General features: G+C 34.7%; 1 protein-coding gene across 3 annotated transcripts in view; it reads right to left on the bottom strand.

The window, feature by feature from the left end:
* LRRIQ3 (leucine rich repeats and IQ motif containing 3) overlaps positions 1-20,002 on the bottom strand; it is a 225,671-nt gene that overhangs the window by 146,914 nt on the left and 58,755 nt on the right. For 2 of the 3 annotated variants that reach the window (XM_032301745.1, XM_032301743.1), the window contains 2 exons: positions 9,005-9,138; positions 8,414-8,464 (listed from right to left, as the gene is read on the bottom strand). In XM_032301745.1, coding sequence (XP_032157636.1) covers positions 8,414-8,464; positions 9,005-9,138 — 185 coding nt within the window. The remainder of the gene's footprint in view (positions 1-8,413; positions 8,465-9,004; positions 9,139-20,002) is intronic. The other variant, XM_032301744.1, reaches the window with a different exon arrangement.

The raw sequence follows: 20,002 nt of genomic DNA, 5'->3' as shown, positions 1-20,002 counted from the left end.
AGGGATGCCACCATTTCCCTTTTCCACTCCACACTCTAGATACAGGGACACTTGTGAGAACCACTATAGCATGAATACTTTCCACCCAGCTTGCTAACAGTGTGCCCTGACCCTGCACTCTTCTGCAGATCTACCCCGGACGGAATTTTCTGAGGTGGGTGTAGGTCCCCTCCCAGACCGGACTAGCTGAGACTTTGCTAACACTGCATATTTCATTCCCACACTCTCCTGTAGACCCTTTATATCAACATATCCTTGGCAAGAGTGCTAAAAGCAGTGCCACAGTTGGAACTGTGCAAGCAAACCTGACAGGGGTCAGCACCACCTTAAAGTGATTCCTGCCTCAGGGAGAGGTGCAGAAAACCACACACACCTTTTCGACTACTGCCTCAGCACCAGTCTGGGGGCAGACATCTGATCTGACTGCAGGCTCCACTCACAATGAAAGCTTCTCAGGGGACAACACAGTGAAAGTGCCCTGCAATTCAGTGCTCCCATAGCTCTGGAAATTCCCTGGTCTCATTCAACTCAAGCCCAAGATGGGCCATTCTGGACAAATCACAGCAAAAGAGCTAAATGAAATGTAGATAAGCAATATTCTTTTTATTTTTTTTTTAAGATTTTATTTATTTATTTATTTGACAGACAGAGATCACAAGTAGACAGAGAGACAGACAGAGAGAGAGAGGGAAGCAGGCTTCCTGCTGAGCAGAGAGCCCAATGCGGGACTTGATCCCAGAACCCTGAGATCATGACCTGAGCCAAAGGCAGTGGCTTAACCCACTGAGCCACCCAGGTGCCCCGATAAGCAATATTCTTAATAGAGCATTTAAAGTAATGCCCATAAAAGATATTCACCAGACCTGAGAAAAAAGTGGAGGACCTCAGTGAAACCTTCAACAAAGAGACAGAAAACAGAGAAAAAGAACCACCTGAAATGAAGAACTCAGTAACTAAAATTAGAAATACATTACATTGAATAAATACTAGACTAGATGAAGCAGAAGAAAGGATAAGCAAGTTAAAGGACATAGAAATGGAAAGCCAACAAGCTGAATAGGAGAGAGGGAAAAATAAGAAAAAATGAAAACAGGCTAAGGAAATTCAGTGACACCATCAAGAATAGTAACATTCATATTATAGGGATCCCAGAAGTAGAAGATAAAGAAAAGGGGGTAGAAAATTTATTTGAAGAAATAATAGCTGAAAACTTCCCAAATCTGGAGAAGGACATAGAAATCCACATCTAGGAGGCACAGAGAACTCCCAACAAAATCAACTCAAAGAGACTCATATATAGCAATCAAGGTGGAAAGTTAGTAATAAAGAGAATTTTAAAAGCATCCAGAGAAAAGAAAATGGTTTTGTACAAGGGGAATCCCAAAATGTTAATAGCTGACTTTTTCAGCAGAAGTTTTACAGGCAGAATAGAGTGGCCTGACAGGGAAAAAAAAAAAAAAAAAATCTGCAACAAGGAATACTTTATCTAGCAAGGCTATCATTCAAAATAGAAAGAGAGATAAAGAGTATCTCAGGCAAACAAAACTTAAAGAAACTCATTACCACTAAATCAATCTTATATTAAATGTTAAAGGGGACTCTTTGAGTGGAAAGGAAAGACTATAAACAGAAGCAAGAAAAGTAGGAAAAACAAAAGCAGTAAAATGAACCCTATCTATAAAAATCAGTCAAGGGATTCACAAAATAAAAGGATATAAATTAAGATAACATATACATTAAAAGTTAGAGGGGGGAGAAGAAAAAATTTAGTCTTTTTAGAATGGGTTCAATGTTAAGTAGCCATTAACTTAATATAGACTGCTACACACATAAGATATTAATACAAACCTAATGGTAACTACAAATCAAAAACTGGTAATAGATATGCAAAAAATAAAGGGAAAGAAATCGAGGTATATCACTAAAGAAAGCCAACAAACTGTGAGATAAGAGACCAAGAGAACAAAGAAACAGGGAAGAACTAAAAAAACAACACAGTAACCAGGAACAAAATGGCAATAAGTACATACCTATTAAAAATTATTTTGAATGTAAATGGACTAAATACTCCAATCAAATGACACAGGGCAAGAGAATGGATAAAAAAGAAAGACCCATCTATATGCTCCTATCCAAATGACCTATAGACACAGGCAGATTAAAAATTGAGGAATGGAAAAGCATTTTTCATGCAAATGGATGTGAAAAGAAATCTGGGGTATCAATATTTATATAGGACAAAATAGAATTTAAAACAAAGACTGTAAGAAAAGACAAAGAAGGATACTACATAATCATAAAGTAAATAATCCAACAAGATGATATAACAATTGTAAATATTTATGCATCCAACATGTGAGCACCTAAATACATAAAGCAGCACATAAATACATAAAGACCAGCATTACCTTGATAACAAACATAAAGGAAGTAATCATTAATACAATAATACTGGGTGACTTTAACACTCCACTTACATTAATGGGTAAAAAAATCAATGAGGAAACAGTGGCTTTGAATGACACATTGGACTGGGTGACTATAACAGACACATTCAGAATATTCAATCCTAAAATAGGAGAATACAGTCTTTTCAAGTGCACTTGGAACATTCTTCAGAATAGATCACATGTAACGCTACAAAACAAGTCTCAACAAATTCAAAAAGATTGCAGCCATATCACACATCTTTTCTGACCACAACACTATGAAACTAGAAATCAACCATAAGAAAAAGTCTGGAAAGAACACAAATAGATAGAGGTTAAATAAAATGCTACTGAACATCGAATGGGTCAACCAAGTAATCAAAGAGGAAATAAAAAATTACATGGAAACAACTAAAAGTGAAAACAAATAGATCCAAACCTTTGGGATGCAGCAAGAGCTATTCAAAGAGAGTTTATAGCATTACAGACCTACCTCAAAAAGAAAAAAAAAATCTCAAATATATATTAACTTTACATTTAAAGGATGTAGAGAAAAAAGCAAACAAAACCCAAGACAAGTAGAAGGAAGGAAATAATAAAAATTAGAACAGAAATAAATGAAATAGAAACTTTAAAAGAACAGTTCAAAGAAACGAAGAAGTGATTCTTTGAAAAGATCAACAAAATTGTTAAACCTTTAGCCAGATTCGTGTGAAAGAAGGAGTTTGGGGGAGATTCAAATAAACAAAATCAGAAATGAAAGAGGAGATATAATAACCAACAACAGAGAAATACAAGGGATTGTAAGAGAACATTATGAAAAATGATATGACAACAAATTGAACTATCTTTAAGAAATGGATAAATTCCTAGAATCTCATAGCTTCCCAAACTGAATCAAGAAGGAATAAAAAATTTGAACAGATGATTGCCAGCAATGAAACTGAATCAGTAATAAAAAAAAAAAAAATCCTGCAACAAACAAAAGTCTTTGGGGCCCCTGGATGGCTAAGTAGGTTAAGCCTCTGCCTTCAGCTCAGGTCACAATCTCAGGGGCCTGGGATCAAGCTCCGCATCGGGCTCTCTGCTCAGCAATGAGTCTGCTTACCCCCCTCTCTGCCTGCCTCTCTGCCTACTTGTTATCTTTGTCAAATAAACAAATAAAAATCTTAAAAAAAAAAAAAAGGTCTAAGACCAGATGGCTTCACAGGTGAATTCTACCACACATGTAAAGAGGAGTTAATATCTATTCCTTACAAACTATTCCAAAAAAATAGAATAGGAAGGAAAACTTCCAAATTCATTCTATGAGACCAGCATTACCTTGATACCAAAATCAGATAAAACCACCACAAGGGGCACCTGCGTGGGTCAGTGGGTTAAGCCACTGCCTTCAGCTCAGGTCATGATCCCAGGGTCCTGGGTTCAAGTCCTGCATCGGGCTCTCTGCTCAGCAGGGAGCCTCTTCTCCTCCTGCCCCTCTCTGCCTACCTCTCTGCCTACTTGCCATCTCTGTCAAATAAATAAAATCTTAAACACACACACACACACACACACAAAAGAGAACTACTGATTGATATCTCTGATAGATATGAACACAGAAGTCCTCAAGAAATATTAGGAACTGAATCCAACAATAAATTAAAAAAAAAACTATTCAGACCATCAAGTGGGATTTATTCCTGGGATGCAAGAGTGGTTCAATATTTGCAAATCAGTCAATGTAACAAATTATAAGAAGAGAAAGGATAAAAACCATATTTCAACAGAGGCAAATGACAAAGTACAATTTGACAAAGTACAATGACAAAGCAATCTGACAAAGTACAACATCCATTCATGATTTAAAAAAACAAAGTAGGTTTAGAAAGAATATGTCTCAACATAATTAATGCCATTAAACACACACACACACACAGCTAACATCATACTGAATGGTGAGAAATTGAAAGATATCCTCAAGATCAGGAACAAGGCAAGGATGCCACTCTCACACTTTTATTCAACATAGGACTTGAAGTCCTAGTCACAGCAATCAAACAAGAAAAATAAATAAAGCCATCCAAAGTGGTAAGAAAGAAGTAAAACTTTCACTATTCACAGATGACATGATATTATATATAGAAAACCCTGAAGACCACCAAAACCTAGATTAAACACTACTAGAACTGGTGAATAAATTCAGTAAGGTCATAGGATACAAAATCAATACACAGAAATCCACTGTATTCTATATAATAAACCAATATAAATAACAAATATAAAATGAGTAATTAAGATAACAGTCCCACTTACAATTGCACCAAAAATAATAATATTTCCAGTAATAAACTTAAGGAGGTAAAAGACCAGTACTCTGAAAACTACAAAACATTGATGAAAGAAACTGATAATGATACAAACAAATGGAAAGATAACTCATGTCCATGGATTGGGGAAACAAATATTGTTAAAATGTCCATACCATCCAAAGCAGTTTATAGATTTAATGCAATCCTTATCAAAATACCAACAGCATTTTTCATAGAACTAAAACAAATAACCCTAAAATTTGTATGGAACCACAAAAGACCTCAAATAGCCAGAGCGATCTTGAAAAAGAATAATAATACTGGAAGAATCACAGTCTCAGATTTCAAGAAACACTACAAAGTTGTACTAATCAAAATAGTATAGTACTGACACAGAAATAGACACAGTTATCAGTGGAATAGAATAGAGATCTCAGAAATAAACCCACAATTATATGGTCAATTAATTTTCACCAAAGCAATAAAGGATATATGAAGGGAAAAAGTCTTTTCAACAAATGGTGCTGGGAAACTGGACAACTAAATGTAAAAGAATGAAACTGGACCATTTTCTTATACCAGACACAAAAACAAACTGAAATACTGAATACCTAAATGTGAGACCTGCAACCATAAAAATCTTAGAAGAGAACATAGGCACCAGTACCTCTAACATTGGCCATAGCTACATTTTTCTCAATGTGCCTCCTAAGGCAAGGGAAACTAAAGCAAAAATAAACTCAGGACTAAATCTTCTACACAGCAAAGGAAACCATCAACAAAACTAAAAGACAATCTGCTGAATGGGAGGAGACATTTGCAAGTGGCATATCCAGTAAAGGTTCATATATAAAATATATAAAGAACTTACAAAACCCAACACCCCAAAAAAACAAATAATCCAATTAAAATTGGGCAGAAGATATGAAGAGACATTTCTCCAAAGAAGATACACAGACGGCCAAGAGACATATGAAAAGATGCTCAACATCACTTATCACCAGGGAAATACAAATCAAAATGACAATGAAATATCACCTCAAACCTGTCAGAATGGCTAAAATAAAAAACACAAGAAACAAGTGTTGGTGAAGATGTGGAAAAAAAAAGAACCCTCGTGCACTATTGGTGGGAGTGCAAACTTGTACAGCCACTGTGGAAAACAGCATGAAGATTCCTCAAAAAATTGAAATTACCATGTGATCCAGTAATCGCACTACTGGGTATTTACCCAAAGAGTACAAAAGCACTAATCTGAAAACATGTATGCACCCCTATGTCTACTCTAGCAGTATTCACAAGAGCCGCATCATGAAAACAACCCAAGTATCTATTGATCAATGAATGGATAAAGTAAAAGTGGTGTGTATATAAACACCACACACATGTAATTACTCAGTCATAAAAAAGAATGAACTCTTGCCATCTACAACAACATGGATGGATCTAAAGGGCATAGTGCTAAGTGAAATAAGTCAGGCAGAGAATGACAAATATCATATGATTTCACTGGTGTGTAGAATCTAAGAAACAAAACAAAGAAAAAAAGAGAGAAATCAAGAAACAAACTCTAACTATAGAGAACAAACTGATGGTTACCAGGGGGAGTTGAAGAGATGGGTGAAATAAATAGAGGGGGTTAAGAGTACACTTATGATAAGCACTGAGTAGTTTGTAGAATGGTTGAGTCATTATGTTGTATACCTGAAACTGACTTAACACTGTTATGTTAATTATACTGGAATTAAAGTTTAAAAAATTAAAAATTGCACCTCCCTTGCACAGTTTCATCTATATCAGAGGTACCATTACTTTAAAAGATAATAGCATTAATCATAACAATTTTCTAAATTTAGGCAATATATGATATTTCAAGTCTGTACATAAAGTTTCAAGCAGTTTATGGGGCGCCTGGGTGGCTCAGTGGGTTAAGCCGCTGCCTTCGGCTCAGGTCATGATCTCAGGGTCCTGGGATCGAGTCCCACATCGGGCTCTCTGCTCAGCAGGGAGCCTGCTTCCTCCTCTCTCTCTCTGCCTGCCTCTCTGCCTACTTGTGATCTCTGTAAAATAAATAAATAAAATCTTTAAAAAAAAAAAAGTTTCAAGCAGTTTAAATGAACAGTTTTTAAGCATGGTGCAAAGTATTTAGGTATGGAAATGGCTGGAAATTAACATATGACAGGACTAATTATTTGTACTTTTAGGCACTCTCAGAAGAGCTTTATATATTGCCCAGTTCCTTTCTGTTTTCCCTTTCCACAGATGAATCCAGATATACTTTTCTGATTCTAACTTCCACAATCTATCTATGTATTTATCAACTGAGCAAACTATGCTTTGAGCACCTAACATATGTCAAGCACTCTGTTACATACTAGAGATAGAGAACGTACAGTACATCTGGAGATAGAGATAATTGTACAGACAACTGTAATATAGCATGGTAAGTGCTCATTATAATGACAGTATGTTATGAACATTGTCAGAGCAAATATCCCAGCCATTTGCCCAAAGCAAATTGGTAGCAATTGGAAGATTATAAATTGTTGAATAAAATTAGATTTATATTTTTGAAAGATTGCTATGTGTATGTTGTTGCAAATGTTATTAGAAGGAAACAGGAATCAAAAAAAGAAAAAAAAAGAGTGTGTTTCCCATGGAATCGAATAATTCAGAGAGTACAAGTTATAACAACAATAATGACAATATTTTAAATATAGCAATTAATAAGAATGTGTTATGCTTTATATTCATGATTTTAAATTCCCACAAGCAAAGAGTGAAATAAGTCCTGCTTTTAGCCTCTGCTGTATCCCATTCAGCATATGAGGAAAGTTGGGCTCAGAGCAGTTAAGTAATGGGCCTAATGGAACAGCATTTTAAAGAGAAAAATAATTCAAATCAGTCTGCCATGAACCACTGTGTCATTTATTATTACTGATGTCTCTTTCCACAAAGCTCATTCAAATTCTGTTCACTCTTGCTAAATGTTCAGAAATTATTTCCATGCATAAGGTTTTTATCTCATGTTACATGAATATTAGAGGAAATCTTGATTCTAAAAGAGAAAAACTCAATATCGGGGGCATAAACTAAAGACAAGTCCCTTTAATTAGATGTTTATTTCATGTAAAATGCACACTAAATTTAAATGGAACATATGAGATAGAAATAGTATTTTAAGTGTATATATACCTGTCAGTAACTGTGTGAAACTTTCCCACATCTTTTATTCCAAATCATTTTATGTGCCCTAATTTGTGAGCCCACTCTCTCTTGCACTTTGACCTTAGTTAGAAAAGTATATGGGACCTCTTCCTCAGAAGTTTTAGGTACTGTATTTTGGTCAGATTTGCTACTTGTCCCTCATACTTATTTCTCTTTATCAGGGCTATTGCAGTCTTTGATTTAGCACATGCAGGATAATTCAGACCATTTTCTCAGCCTAATCACATAATGTTGAATATCATTTCAGTGAAACTTCTTAAATCTTGCTTTCTCAGGGAATGCCCATTGCCCAACTTTAGATCTACTTAATCCTACCTATATTTCAGGGCTAATTATCATTTCCATCTTCTGAACTCTGCCATTTTGCAGTGAAGAATACACTATATGAGAATATTCATTTATTTTTTTCATATGTTTGATGTTCGGCACAACTAATACAAATAAGTTTATGGCAGAGTAGCCTACCTTATCGCCCCAATTACAATGCTGAGAGATTCTTGCAAGAAAAGTTTTCCTCTATTTGCAAATGCCAGCCATTGGAAAGGAATACAGGAAACAAAGAGAGAGGAAAAGACAACTAACCAAAAAATAAGTAGATTGATGTGGCAGCAGATATTTCTGCAAAATTATCTTCACACATCCCCAAAGTATGTAATCTTCACATATTTCATGATTTGTATTTCTATTGTATCCCTTTGTATATATACAACTTATATTCCTAATACATCCCATTATATGAGAGAAATTCAAATTTTTCACTGATATTTTTAAGCTTAATAAAAGAAAACTATTTGCATCAATGATTAATAAGAGCTTTATTGATTGGCTGTTTATATGGCAAATTTAAAATAAAAAATAAAGAATCAATTTATATTACACTAAATACTATAATATTGCCACAGAGTATGTGGTATTTTCCTTAAAACTATTTCAAACACTCTATAAAATACCATTTTGATAGAGAATACAAAAATACAAAAAAGAGAATATATTAGAAAATTGCCCTTTCATCAGATTTTATATTATTTTAATATTCAAATAGTAAAGAAAACATACCTCGTGTTTTTCCGAACTAAGAAACCACGTATCCATCTTTGAACAATCAAAACTGGAGAATTATGAGCCAGAATTTCATTAATTTTTGAGATAATATGCTTGATATTATTAATTTCATCATCATAGGTTGATCCCTGTATAGTTAAAATATATTTAATATTTATATTTCATGAAAGTATTTCCAAGGGACATTTTAAAATTGCTAGTCTAATAATAAAAGCTATTAAAATGTTCACAAGTATCTTATAGGCATAATAGTTACATAATAAATACATTTTCTTTTTTTTTAGATTTTTATTTATTTATTTGACAGACAGAGATCACAAGTAGGCAGAGAGGCAGGTAGAGGGAGAGAGAGAGAGAGGAAGAATCAGGCTCCTTGTTGAGCAGAGAGCCTGATGTGGGGCTCGATCCCAGGACTCTGGGATCATGACCTGACTTGAAGGCAGAGGCTTTAACCCACTGAGCCACCCAGGCGCCCCAATAAATACATTTTCATAACTATTTTATTAGATCATAATACCAAGAATTAGTAGCACAAAATGATTTCAATTTTCTACATAAAATGCAAGACCCATGATGATAAATTTCTTCATTCTAGACTCTTTTCCCAATCTGATAACATAAATATAAAATTTTGACCATAGTCATGTTGATCTTTAAAAGGTGGTGGCATGAGTAGGTATTCAATGAAACTCTAAAAGTATTCTGTGGTTTCCCATAGGAAACTGACATATGTTAGAGTCACAGAATAATTTACAGTAGTTCAAAATTTGCTGCAGCTTAACTAGAATGTTGGACATTTTATCAGGTTACAGCTCATTCCCGTGAGGAGAAATATTCTGTAGTACCTTTAAAGAAATTATCTCTAAGATCTATGCCTGCAAAATTTTAGATTTGGGATCATATAGACTCCCTATAACCTACTGATCATTTGATTGGTTAGAAATAATGCTACTTTACTTACATTTTGAATGTAAGGGTTATACATGAAAAACCTAAAATTTTTATTGTTTGTAAGTCACCCACCCTGAAAATTACCAACCCACCACTTCATGTCCTCTTTTCTGCCTATATACTCAATCAGCTATGTACACCCAGCAAAAGAAATCACAAAGCCTTGCAAATTAGTACTACTTTGGGTTTATATTTACAAAAATGCATTACTAATTAACAAAAGCTTTACATGGCCCTGGCTTGCTTCCATTCCAATAAGAGCTACTGCAATTGTTCAGTTCTGTTCTCTACACTCTTTTTAAGATTTTCCCTAGAACTCTCTAAACATCTCTTCACAGAGGAAACAGGGCCATAAATTGAACTCCATCAATCAAATCTCTTCCATTAGCTACATTTAACTGTATTCCCATTTAACTATATTCCTATCTATTCTGACTAGAAATGCCTTCTATTCAACCTTAAAACAAGAAATATTTCCCTTCCTGTCCAAGATAGGCACTCCATTGCTGTTAAGTCCCATCTCTCTCTGCTTCTCTATTATCTTTTACTGTCACTATCATTTTACCTATTAATATGATGTAGCCTTTCCCATCTTTAAAATGCACCCCTATAAATGATTGCACTTATCCCAACCCCCCATCCTTTGTATTTAACTTTCATTAAGAGCCCAGATTCTTGATATAGAATTCTGTATTTGCTGTTCCTACGTCCCCTTTCCTGTATCTCCACCCCCTGGATTTTACCCCTACCAATGTATCTGATACTTTTACATTGGATATTCCCCCCTCAACTACTTCCCTTGGCTTCTGTAAACCACTCCTCCTAGCTTTCCTCTAACTCCGGTTTACTTCTGGTCCTTTTTTTTCTAAGGTTTTATTTATTTACTTGACAGAGAGAGACACAGCAAGAGGGAACACAAGCAGAGAGAGAGGGAGAAGCAGGCTTCCTGCCAAGCAGGAGGCCGATGTGGGTCTTGATCCCAGGACCCTCAGATCATGACCTGAGCTGAAGGCAGAAGCTTAAGGGATGAGCCACCCAGGTGCCCCACATCTAGTCTTTTTAAATACCTATCATACCTGCCTAGTGTCACATTTAAAGGATTTTCTCTATTTGTCTCTTCTCAATTCGAACACACTCTCCAGATGATTGTACCTAATTCATAGCTTCAATTCTTTCCTATGAGCTGAGGATTCCCAGATTTCTAGCTTTAGGCCTGAACTGTCTATTAAGCTAAGGAATAGTATGATCAAACTGATACCCAGTTAAATTCAGCTTTCCCAAAAGTGAATCTTGCTTCTTAAACTGCTTTCTCAGATGCTCCTAGTAAATGGTACTAGTGCGCATAATCACTTAACTCAGAAACCCTGGGACCATCCTAAGCTTTCTCTCTCTTTTTTTTTATGCTTCCTTATACCCAAATATTGGTAGATCCGATCTATTCAATATCCTAGTACTGTCTGACTTCTCCCTTTTCTTCTAATCTCGCCATTGTTTTTTACTGCATGTCTTTATCACTTTCTTAACTTGTTAAAAATGTCCTTATATCTGACATAATCCCTATTTCCCAACTCCCTTTGAATCATAATATACACTATTGCTAGAGTGAACTTCCCAAAATGCAAATCTGATCATATGGCATCCCTGCTTAATATATTTTACAGGTACATCACTGAGAGATCAATTACACATTTCTTGATTTAGAACACAAAATTCTTGATCTAGCCCCTTTTTACTTCAATTTCATCTCCCTTCGCCCCACACAAGCCACTTTCCACAATGGCAATATCCAGCAACTTATAGCCCTGGAAACTATCTGATAATTAAACCTCAATGCTTTTTACAGATGCCATTGAGTTTCTTGTCCGCCGTTCTCAATTATTTATCTCACTATCTTAGGCTTTTGGAGATTCAATTCTTTCCTCCAAGAAGCCTTTCTTGACATTGATCTGAGTTCAATACCCTTCTATAATATTATCCTTGCAGCACTCATTTGTCATACCTGACAATTTTGAGTTTTACCTGAGCCCTCTGATCCTAGGAAATGGGAAAGGTTAAGAAATCTCCTTACCCTTTCGTTTCAGAAAATGGAAGCATGTTTCCTCCATATTACTTAGATAGTACCCATCAATGCCCCTCTAGTTTACCTATGATAAGGACCTGACACAGATTCTCTAAATTCCCATTTGCCTTTTAATGATTAAACTCTTTAGTCCCCACTGATCAGTCAGAACAAAATGCTTGTTAACCAAACTTTGATTAAGATATCCTCTCCCACCCCCTCCCCAGGCCCCTTAACTTTGGCCCACTTTCAACCAGAGCCACCATATAACCCTCCTTTAATGGCCCCTCCTAAGATACGCAACTCTCAAGATAAAATATTCCCTGATTTATTCTCAGATCATGCCACTCCCCTTCAACCTACTAACCCACACCAGTTCTTTCCAGTCTTATTTACTCTGCCAAGAAAAAACTTTTGACTAACCTTAATAATGTTTGAAGATTGCTGATCAATTAGACCATTCCCACTATTGCAACAGCCCCTTTCCTTCCCTTGCAATAATCTTTTTGAATAAAGTCTCTCCTAAGTCTTCATTTGTCTTTTATTTGACAAGTTTATACTATGACACAATTATTGGTCTATATTTCCCACTTGCAATATAAACTCATTAATTTTAACAAATCATTCTTTATCCTGTATCTCTAGGACTAAGTTAACTACTGGTCTGTAATGGGCATTCAATTACTAGCTGACTATTAAATCACTAAGTAATGGTAACTTATACATTGTGATATTTGGTCTCTAAGTTTGATTTGGCATTATCAACCTATTTTTGTAATTCAACTCTTACTTGGCTACAGTAATATTGCTAATTTTTCTTCCTTTTAAATGTTTATTTTTCAGTATGTTTTGTTGGTGCCTTTTCTTTTTCAAACTATTTAACTATTTAAATGTTGGTATAATTTAGGCTTTCTTTCTTTTTAATCTATGCTAATTCTCCTCAAATGATCACCTTCTTTGCTACATCTTACTATCTCATATATGCTGATTATCCACATAGTTATATCTTTTATTTGGAATTACCTTTTTACAATTCTATAAAATAAAATTCCAATTCTATTTCTCTAATTACATGTCAAAAACTGAAATGACTGAAGTGCCTGAGTGGTATAATCAGTTAAGCATCTGACTCTTGGTTTCAGGTCAGGTCATGTTCTCAGGGTTGTGAGATCAAGCCCTGCAATCCAGCTCCATGCTTAATGCAGAGTCAGCTTAGCTCTCTCTCCCTCTGACCCTCCCCTTCATGATCTCTCTAAAATAAACAAATAAATCTCATAAAAAGGAGAGGGGCATCTGGGTGATTCGGTCCATTGAGCCTCTGAGGACCATTGGTTTTAGCTCAGATCCTGATCTGTGTTGAAATCCAGCCCTGCATTGGGCTCTGCACTCAGCATGGAGTCTGCTTGAGATTCTCTCTTTCTCTCTCCCTCTAAATCTTCCCCTTGCTCTTGCTCTCAAAATAAATAAAGAAAATCTTAAAAAGCAAACAAACAATTATCTCACACTGCATTACAGATGTAGTCACTAACACTATTCTTCACCTTGTCATCTAATAAATCCATATTCCTTTCCCCATTCCTTTTACCATCCCATAAATTCACTGATTTGTATCAAATAAATGTATCTTCAATCTTTTCCCTATAAACCATACCATCTACCAATTAATAAATCAGTTGTTATAAACCAGGGACCATCCCTCACTAATTTCTTTGTATTTAATTTCCCTCTACTCCAAAATTATATATGATTTTATAATTTATAATTATAAATTATAATATAATTTATGATTATATAATTATATATTATATATGACGAATATATGATGATTTTTCTAATATGAAAACTGGATGATGCTAAATTGTTAAATATTTCCCCAGGATCTTACAAGATAAAACATTGTCTCCCTAGTATCATACATAATATTCTTTGCCATAATAATCCTATTTTTGTGTCCAGCATCATTTGACATGCCCAACCATGTATTCTAAACTATAACACTAAATTACTTCTTGTCATGATTGTGCCAAGCTCTAACACTACCTCTGTGCCTTTGTAAATGTTTTTCACTCTGCCTCACTTATTATACACCTGCCAACACCTCAATTTGCGTAATGATTTATATTAAAAAGTCTCATCTGAAGTATACTTTTCTTTTTCCTTCTTCTATGACCAGAAAGCTGAACTTCAAAGATTTTTAAAGAAAATATATGTAGTACTTTCACAGATTTTGCTCCATACTGAGATCCATGACATATGAAAAAAAAAAAATTTCTTTGGCTATTGTTTCTCTTTAATTTGCTTTATTTTCTCTACTGAAATCCCTATTCATGTATACTAGATGTCCTGGAACTCACTTCCATATTTTATATTTGTTTTCTCATCATTTACATGTATATATTTTCAATTTGTTTAAGCCATCTGTCAAAGGCCAGCTTTCTCATACTGAGTTTTCTATTACCTTTCCAACTACTCCAGTTAAGTTATGTGGCTGAGACGAAGCTCTTTTCTGAAGTTCCTAACTGCCCTATCACAAAGGAGTCCTGCCTCATACCAGTTTGCTCTTCACTGTTACCCTGCCTTTACTAGGGTTTGTTTAAAAACAAAACCACAGACCTAAGATAGTTACTGATGGCAGGCCAAGTCATCAAACTGGGGCTTAATACTTAACCTATAGTTCCAACCTCCACCAGAAATGTAGACTTAACCAAGTCAGGAATTTTCTGGTCAGCACCAATGAGGTAATCTATCACATGGGCCTTCTTCATACCGCAGAGAGTGATGAGGTCTATCTCCCTAATAAGACCCCCTGCCTGCTCTTCTCCCTAGAAAAGCTGAACTTGCCTGGAAAAATCCTTTTTTTTTTTTTTTTTTCCTTAGTAACTTCTTTGCCCCACCCTACTTCCTATTAAAACCTTCCATTTTGTACAACTTCTCCTTGGAGCTCCTGTCTACTTGCTAAAAAGATGCTGATTTAAGAGTCAATTAATGAAGCCAATTAGATCTATAAAAATACTCAGCTGAATTTTACTTTTGAATTTTATTTTATTTAGTTGAATTTTATTCTTTAACAAGACTTTCCATGAAGTTTATTCTATGACTTATAACAATGGTCCTATATGCCACTGTTCCACTATTATCCTTAACAAATAAAAGGCTTTGTAGAATCTCCTCTCCTTCATGTTGTTTGCTTATACATATCAGGGAATAATGGCATAAAGCCAGGCAGAGCTAGTTTCTGCCTTTGACTCAAAGCCATCTTCACTGTACCTGTAAAGCAATTTTCACTATGATTAAAAGTACTTTTATGAAATAATCTTTTATTTAAATGTTACCCTTTATTGGTTTCTAGAATAAATGTGATTTCCTCTAATCCTTATGTTTCTTCATTCATTGCATTTGGGCTCTGTGTGTGTGTGTGTGTGTGTGTTTGGCAAAAGACAGCAAAATATCACTGTAAGAGTTCAAGATGTGTGTCCCATAATGTATATGGTATACGGATTATTTTGACTAGTAGGCACTTAAAAAAACAGCAAAGTCAGGGAGAGGCTAATACTAAACTTCCCTTATCCATCCTAAACACAGATCCTTCACAAGCCATTCATTGCCAAAAATCCACTCCCTGGGAGCTTCAACAACAATGGAGATAGACTTTTATCACAAAGGAGGAGGTTAGTAGGAGATAAGAGTAGTAGAGGGTAGCAGGGAAGATCTTTGTCAAAAACTCATCATTCGGGCGCCTGGGTGGCTCAGTGGGTTGGGCCGCTGCCTTCGGCTCGGGTCATGATCTCGGGGTCCTGGGATCGAGTCCCGCGTCGGGCTCTCTGCTCGGCGGGGAGCCTGCTTCCCTTCCTCTCTCTCTCTGCCTGCCTGTCTACTTGTGATCAATCTCTGTCAAATAAATAAATAAATAATCTTTAAAAAAAAAAAAAAAAAAAAAACTCATCATTCTTCTAAGACCCATTTATCTTTCCTAAAAATCATTTCCATTCTTCTAAGACCCATTTATCTTTCCTAAAAATCATTTCCTTTCTTATAAGAGTTCTACATCCTCCCTCCTCTTTCCCTGTTAATGCTACTTAATGAATTCTAAGCATGAATTCTAAGCTATCTCAAGGAGTTACTTATTTTTCCCTTGGCTATCTCCCATGTATAAATGAGCAATATAAATGTTAGTAAACTTCTGTTTATTTTTCTCTTGTTAATTTGGATTTTATTAAAAGTTCTCAGCCAAGAATTCAAGATAGTAGGGGGAAAATTATTTTTCCTCCCCTATAGTAGCTTGGGACCACAGAGGTTGAGTGCATAGGTAAGAGTGAGGGAAGAATATGAAAGGGAACTTAGATGACTAGGCTTAAAAGTGATCCTGGTCAAATGCTATGGTTGTCACCAGCAGAGAACCATTAAGCTCATACTGCAGTTTACAGCAATGAGTCCCGCTTACTGCCAAAGCATGAATAATTCCTTCTCTTTAAAGACAGAAACAGAATAATCACCAGTTGTGGGCAAGGTTATTGCCCTTGACAGAGTACAAGTAACCTCTAGACAGTGAGCTTTCTGATGTCCTAAAACAATTATCTTGTAAAATGCCAATAAATATATCACAGCAAACTTGTACAAATGCCATAAACCATTGTATATCTGAGGACAAATGGACTTATACTGTTTGTAAGGGAAAGTAATGCATTTCCTCCACTAGAGGAGTGACGACTGGAGAAAAACTGCCTGGTTTAAATCCCAGTTCTACTACTTACTAGCTATGTGATCTAGGGTAAGTAACCTATCTCTCCTCTCTTCATCATCTGTAAAATAGAGATAACAATGGTAATACCTCATTGGGTTGTGAAGGAATATTTGTAAAGCACTTAGAACAAAGGCTCAAACATTTCAAGCATCCAATGTTATCTGCCAACAGTTTTATAATCATACTTAAAATGATATATAGTTTTAGTTAACAAAGCATTTCTATATACCTTATCTGATACACAAAAAAATTAGTCTAAAGGAATTTACTAAAGAATTTATCCAAACTAATGCAGTGCAAAATTATGAAATCAATAAATTAAGTAAAAAGATAAGTAGTACTAATATTTTAAATCCAATAAAGGGAATTAAAGTATTACAGTAAAAGTATGGCAAAAAACAACATATGCTTACACATAAAAAAACTTCAACAATCAAGACAACAGATGGTGTGATAGTGAAATATCTATACTCAACAGCTTGCTATTGTAACCCTGGGATGAAAATATGGCTGTTGCTAACCCTGGTATAAACCACAATGAAGCATTTCCAAAAAATAGTGAGGACTTTCATAATATGACTCACATGAAAGAGAGTACTTGGTGTTCTCACAAGAAGACTAGTTTAAAAAACAAATTCTAAAATTATATTCTATTCAGAATATACATAATTATGTAAAAAAGATCCCCAATTATTTTGATATTCTAATTATTTTGATATTCTAAATACATTCATACTTACTTAAATTTTTTTTATCCTATTATAATGTTTTTATTTCTGCTATATGTAACTGGTCTGTCTTTTTCTATCCACTTGTGATTTTTCTAATCAGAATTTCCTAATTTGGCACATATTTCCCCAACATATTTGAAAAATGTAAATTGTACTAATCCCATACATATTTATCTCAAATAAAGCACACCCACAATTTTTACCTTTTCATACCATCAGAAACCACATTAATGATGCACTCGCTTTAATAATCACATGAAACAGTGGAAATCTATGTGAAACTCCCTAAAATAAGATTTTTGTATTACTTTAAATCAGTATTTCCTAGGATTACTTGGTAAACAATTTGGGAGTATCTTATCATCTATTTTCAAGTTAAAAAAAATTCACCTGAGTCAAGTACCATTAAATAAAAATAAAATTTAGAATCATAATAATATAACAGCACAGAAATGTCAGGAAAGAAGAAAAGCAAATACAAGAAAAAAAAATACCCTACGCAGATTTTGATGACTCATAAATATTATCATTTTAAAAATACTCACTTTCTTGAAAATAAAGCTACCTTATGACCCAGCAATTGTACTACTGGGTATTTACCCTAAAGATACAAATGTAGTGATCCGAAGGGGCATGTGCACCCAAATGTTTATAATAGCAATGTCCACAATAGCCAAACTATGGAAAAAACCCAGATGTCCATCAACAGATGAATGGATAAAAAAGATGTGGTATATATATATATATATATATATATATATATATATATATATATATATATATATATATATACAATGGAATACTATGCAGCCATCAAAAGAAATGAAATCTTGCAATTTGCAACTAGAGGGTATTATGCTTTGTGAAATAAGTCAATCGGAGAAAGACAACTATCGTATGATCTCCCTGATATGAGGAAGTTGAGAAGCAACTTGGGAGGTTTGGGGGGTAGGAAAAGAATAAATGAAACAAATGGGATTGGGAGGGAGACAAACCGTAAGAGACTCAATCTCACAAAACAAACAGGGTTGCCGGGGCAGGGGGCGAGGAAGGTAGGGAGAGGGTGCTTGGATTATGGACATTGGGGAGGGTATGTGCTATGGTGAGTGCTGTGAAGTATTTAAACCTGGTGATTCACAGACCTGTACCCCTGCGGGTAATAGAACATTGTAAGTTAATTTTTAAAAATTCACTTTCAAATACTTTCCCAACTCTGCAACTTTCTTTCATTTACTGGACAGGGTCTTTGACAGAGAGATAAAAAGTTTTAATTTTGATGAAGTCCAGTTTATCATTTTTTTCCTTTTAAAGATTATGCTTTTGTTGTCAGGTCTAAGAATGTTTTTCCTACACCTTTCATCCCTAAAATCTCTATTTTTTTTCTTTCTAAAAGTTTTGTAGTTTTAAGTTATACATTTAACTCCTTGATTCATTTTGAGTTAATTTTTGTATGGGGTGTGGAACTTGGGTTGAGGCTTATGTGTATGTGTGTGTGTGTGTGTGTGTATGCCCAATTACTCTAGCCACATATATTAAAAGATTGTATTTACTCCATCAAACTACTTATATCTTTGTCAAAATTCAGTTGAACATAATTTGTAGACCTATTTTTAGGTTTTCTAATCTCTTCCCTAGATCTATGTCTCACTGATACCACACAGTGTTGATTACTGTAACTAACTAAATATCAAAATCAGGTAAATAGATTCCTATCACTTAACTGCTTTTCAAAGTTGTTTTAGTCATACTTATTCCTTTACCTTTACATAAAAAGTTTAGAATGCTCTTGTTTATATCTACAGAAAATTCTGCAAGGTTTTGATAGGAATTACATTAGCCCTATATATCATTTTGGAGAGAATTGAAAGATTATGCTGAATATTCTAATTCATGAATATGCTATGTCTCACCATTCATTTAGATCTTTTTCTCATAAGTGTTTTATAGCATTCAGCATACAAGTTTTATACAAGTATTGTTAGACATACCTAAGCATTTCATCTTTTTGAGTGATTATAAATGAAAGTATATTTTTAATTTTGGTGTCCAAGGGTAGTATATAGAAATGTGATTAATTTTTGCATGTTTACTTAACACACTGTGGCCTTACTAAGCTCACTTTTTACTTCTAAGAGATTTTTTGGTGGATTCTTTGGGATTACCTACATAGGTCATCATTTCATCTGCAAATAGTTTTATTTCTTCTTTTTCATCTGTCTTTTATTTCCTTTTTTCAGTTAATTGCACTAACTAGACTTCCCAGCACTATGATGACATGAGAAGAGATGGTGGGCACCCTTGCTTCATTCCCACTCTTGGGGAGAAAATATTCAGTCTTTTACCACTAAACATAATGTTAGCTGTTAGGTTTTATTTGATGTTTTTATAAACAAGAAGAAGTTCTCTATACCTATTTTTCTGAGGTGTTTTGTTTTGTTTTGATCATGAGTGGATGCTGAACTTGGCCAAACTTGGCCAAATGTTTTTTCTCCATTAAGTGATATACGATA

This window comes from Mustela erminea, chromosome 10 (genome assembly GCF_009829155.1).
Source record: "Mustela erminea isolate mMusErm1 chromosome 10, mMusErm1.Pri, whole genome shotgun sequence".
NCBI lineage: Eukaryota > Metazoa > Chordata > Mammalia > Carnivora > Mustelidae > Mustela > Mustela erminea.
The sequence above is the reverse complement of the archived record's forward strand: the minus strand, read 5'-3'. Positions and strand labels throughout refer to the sequence as shown.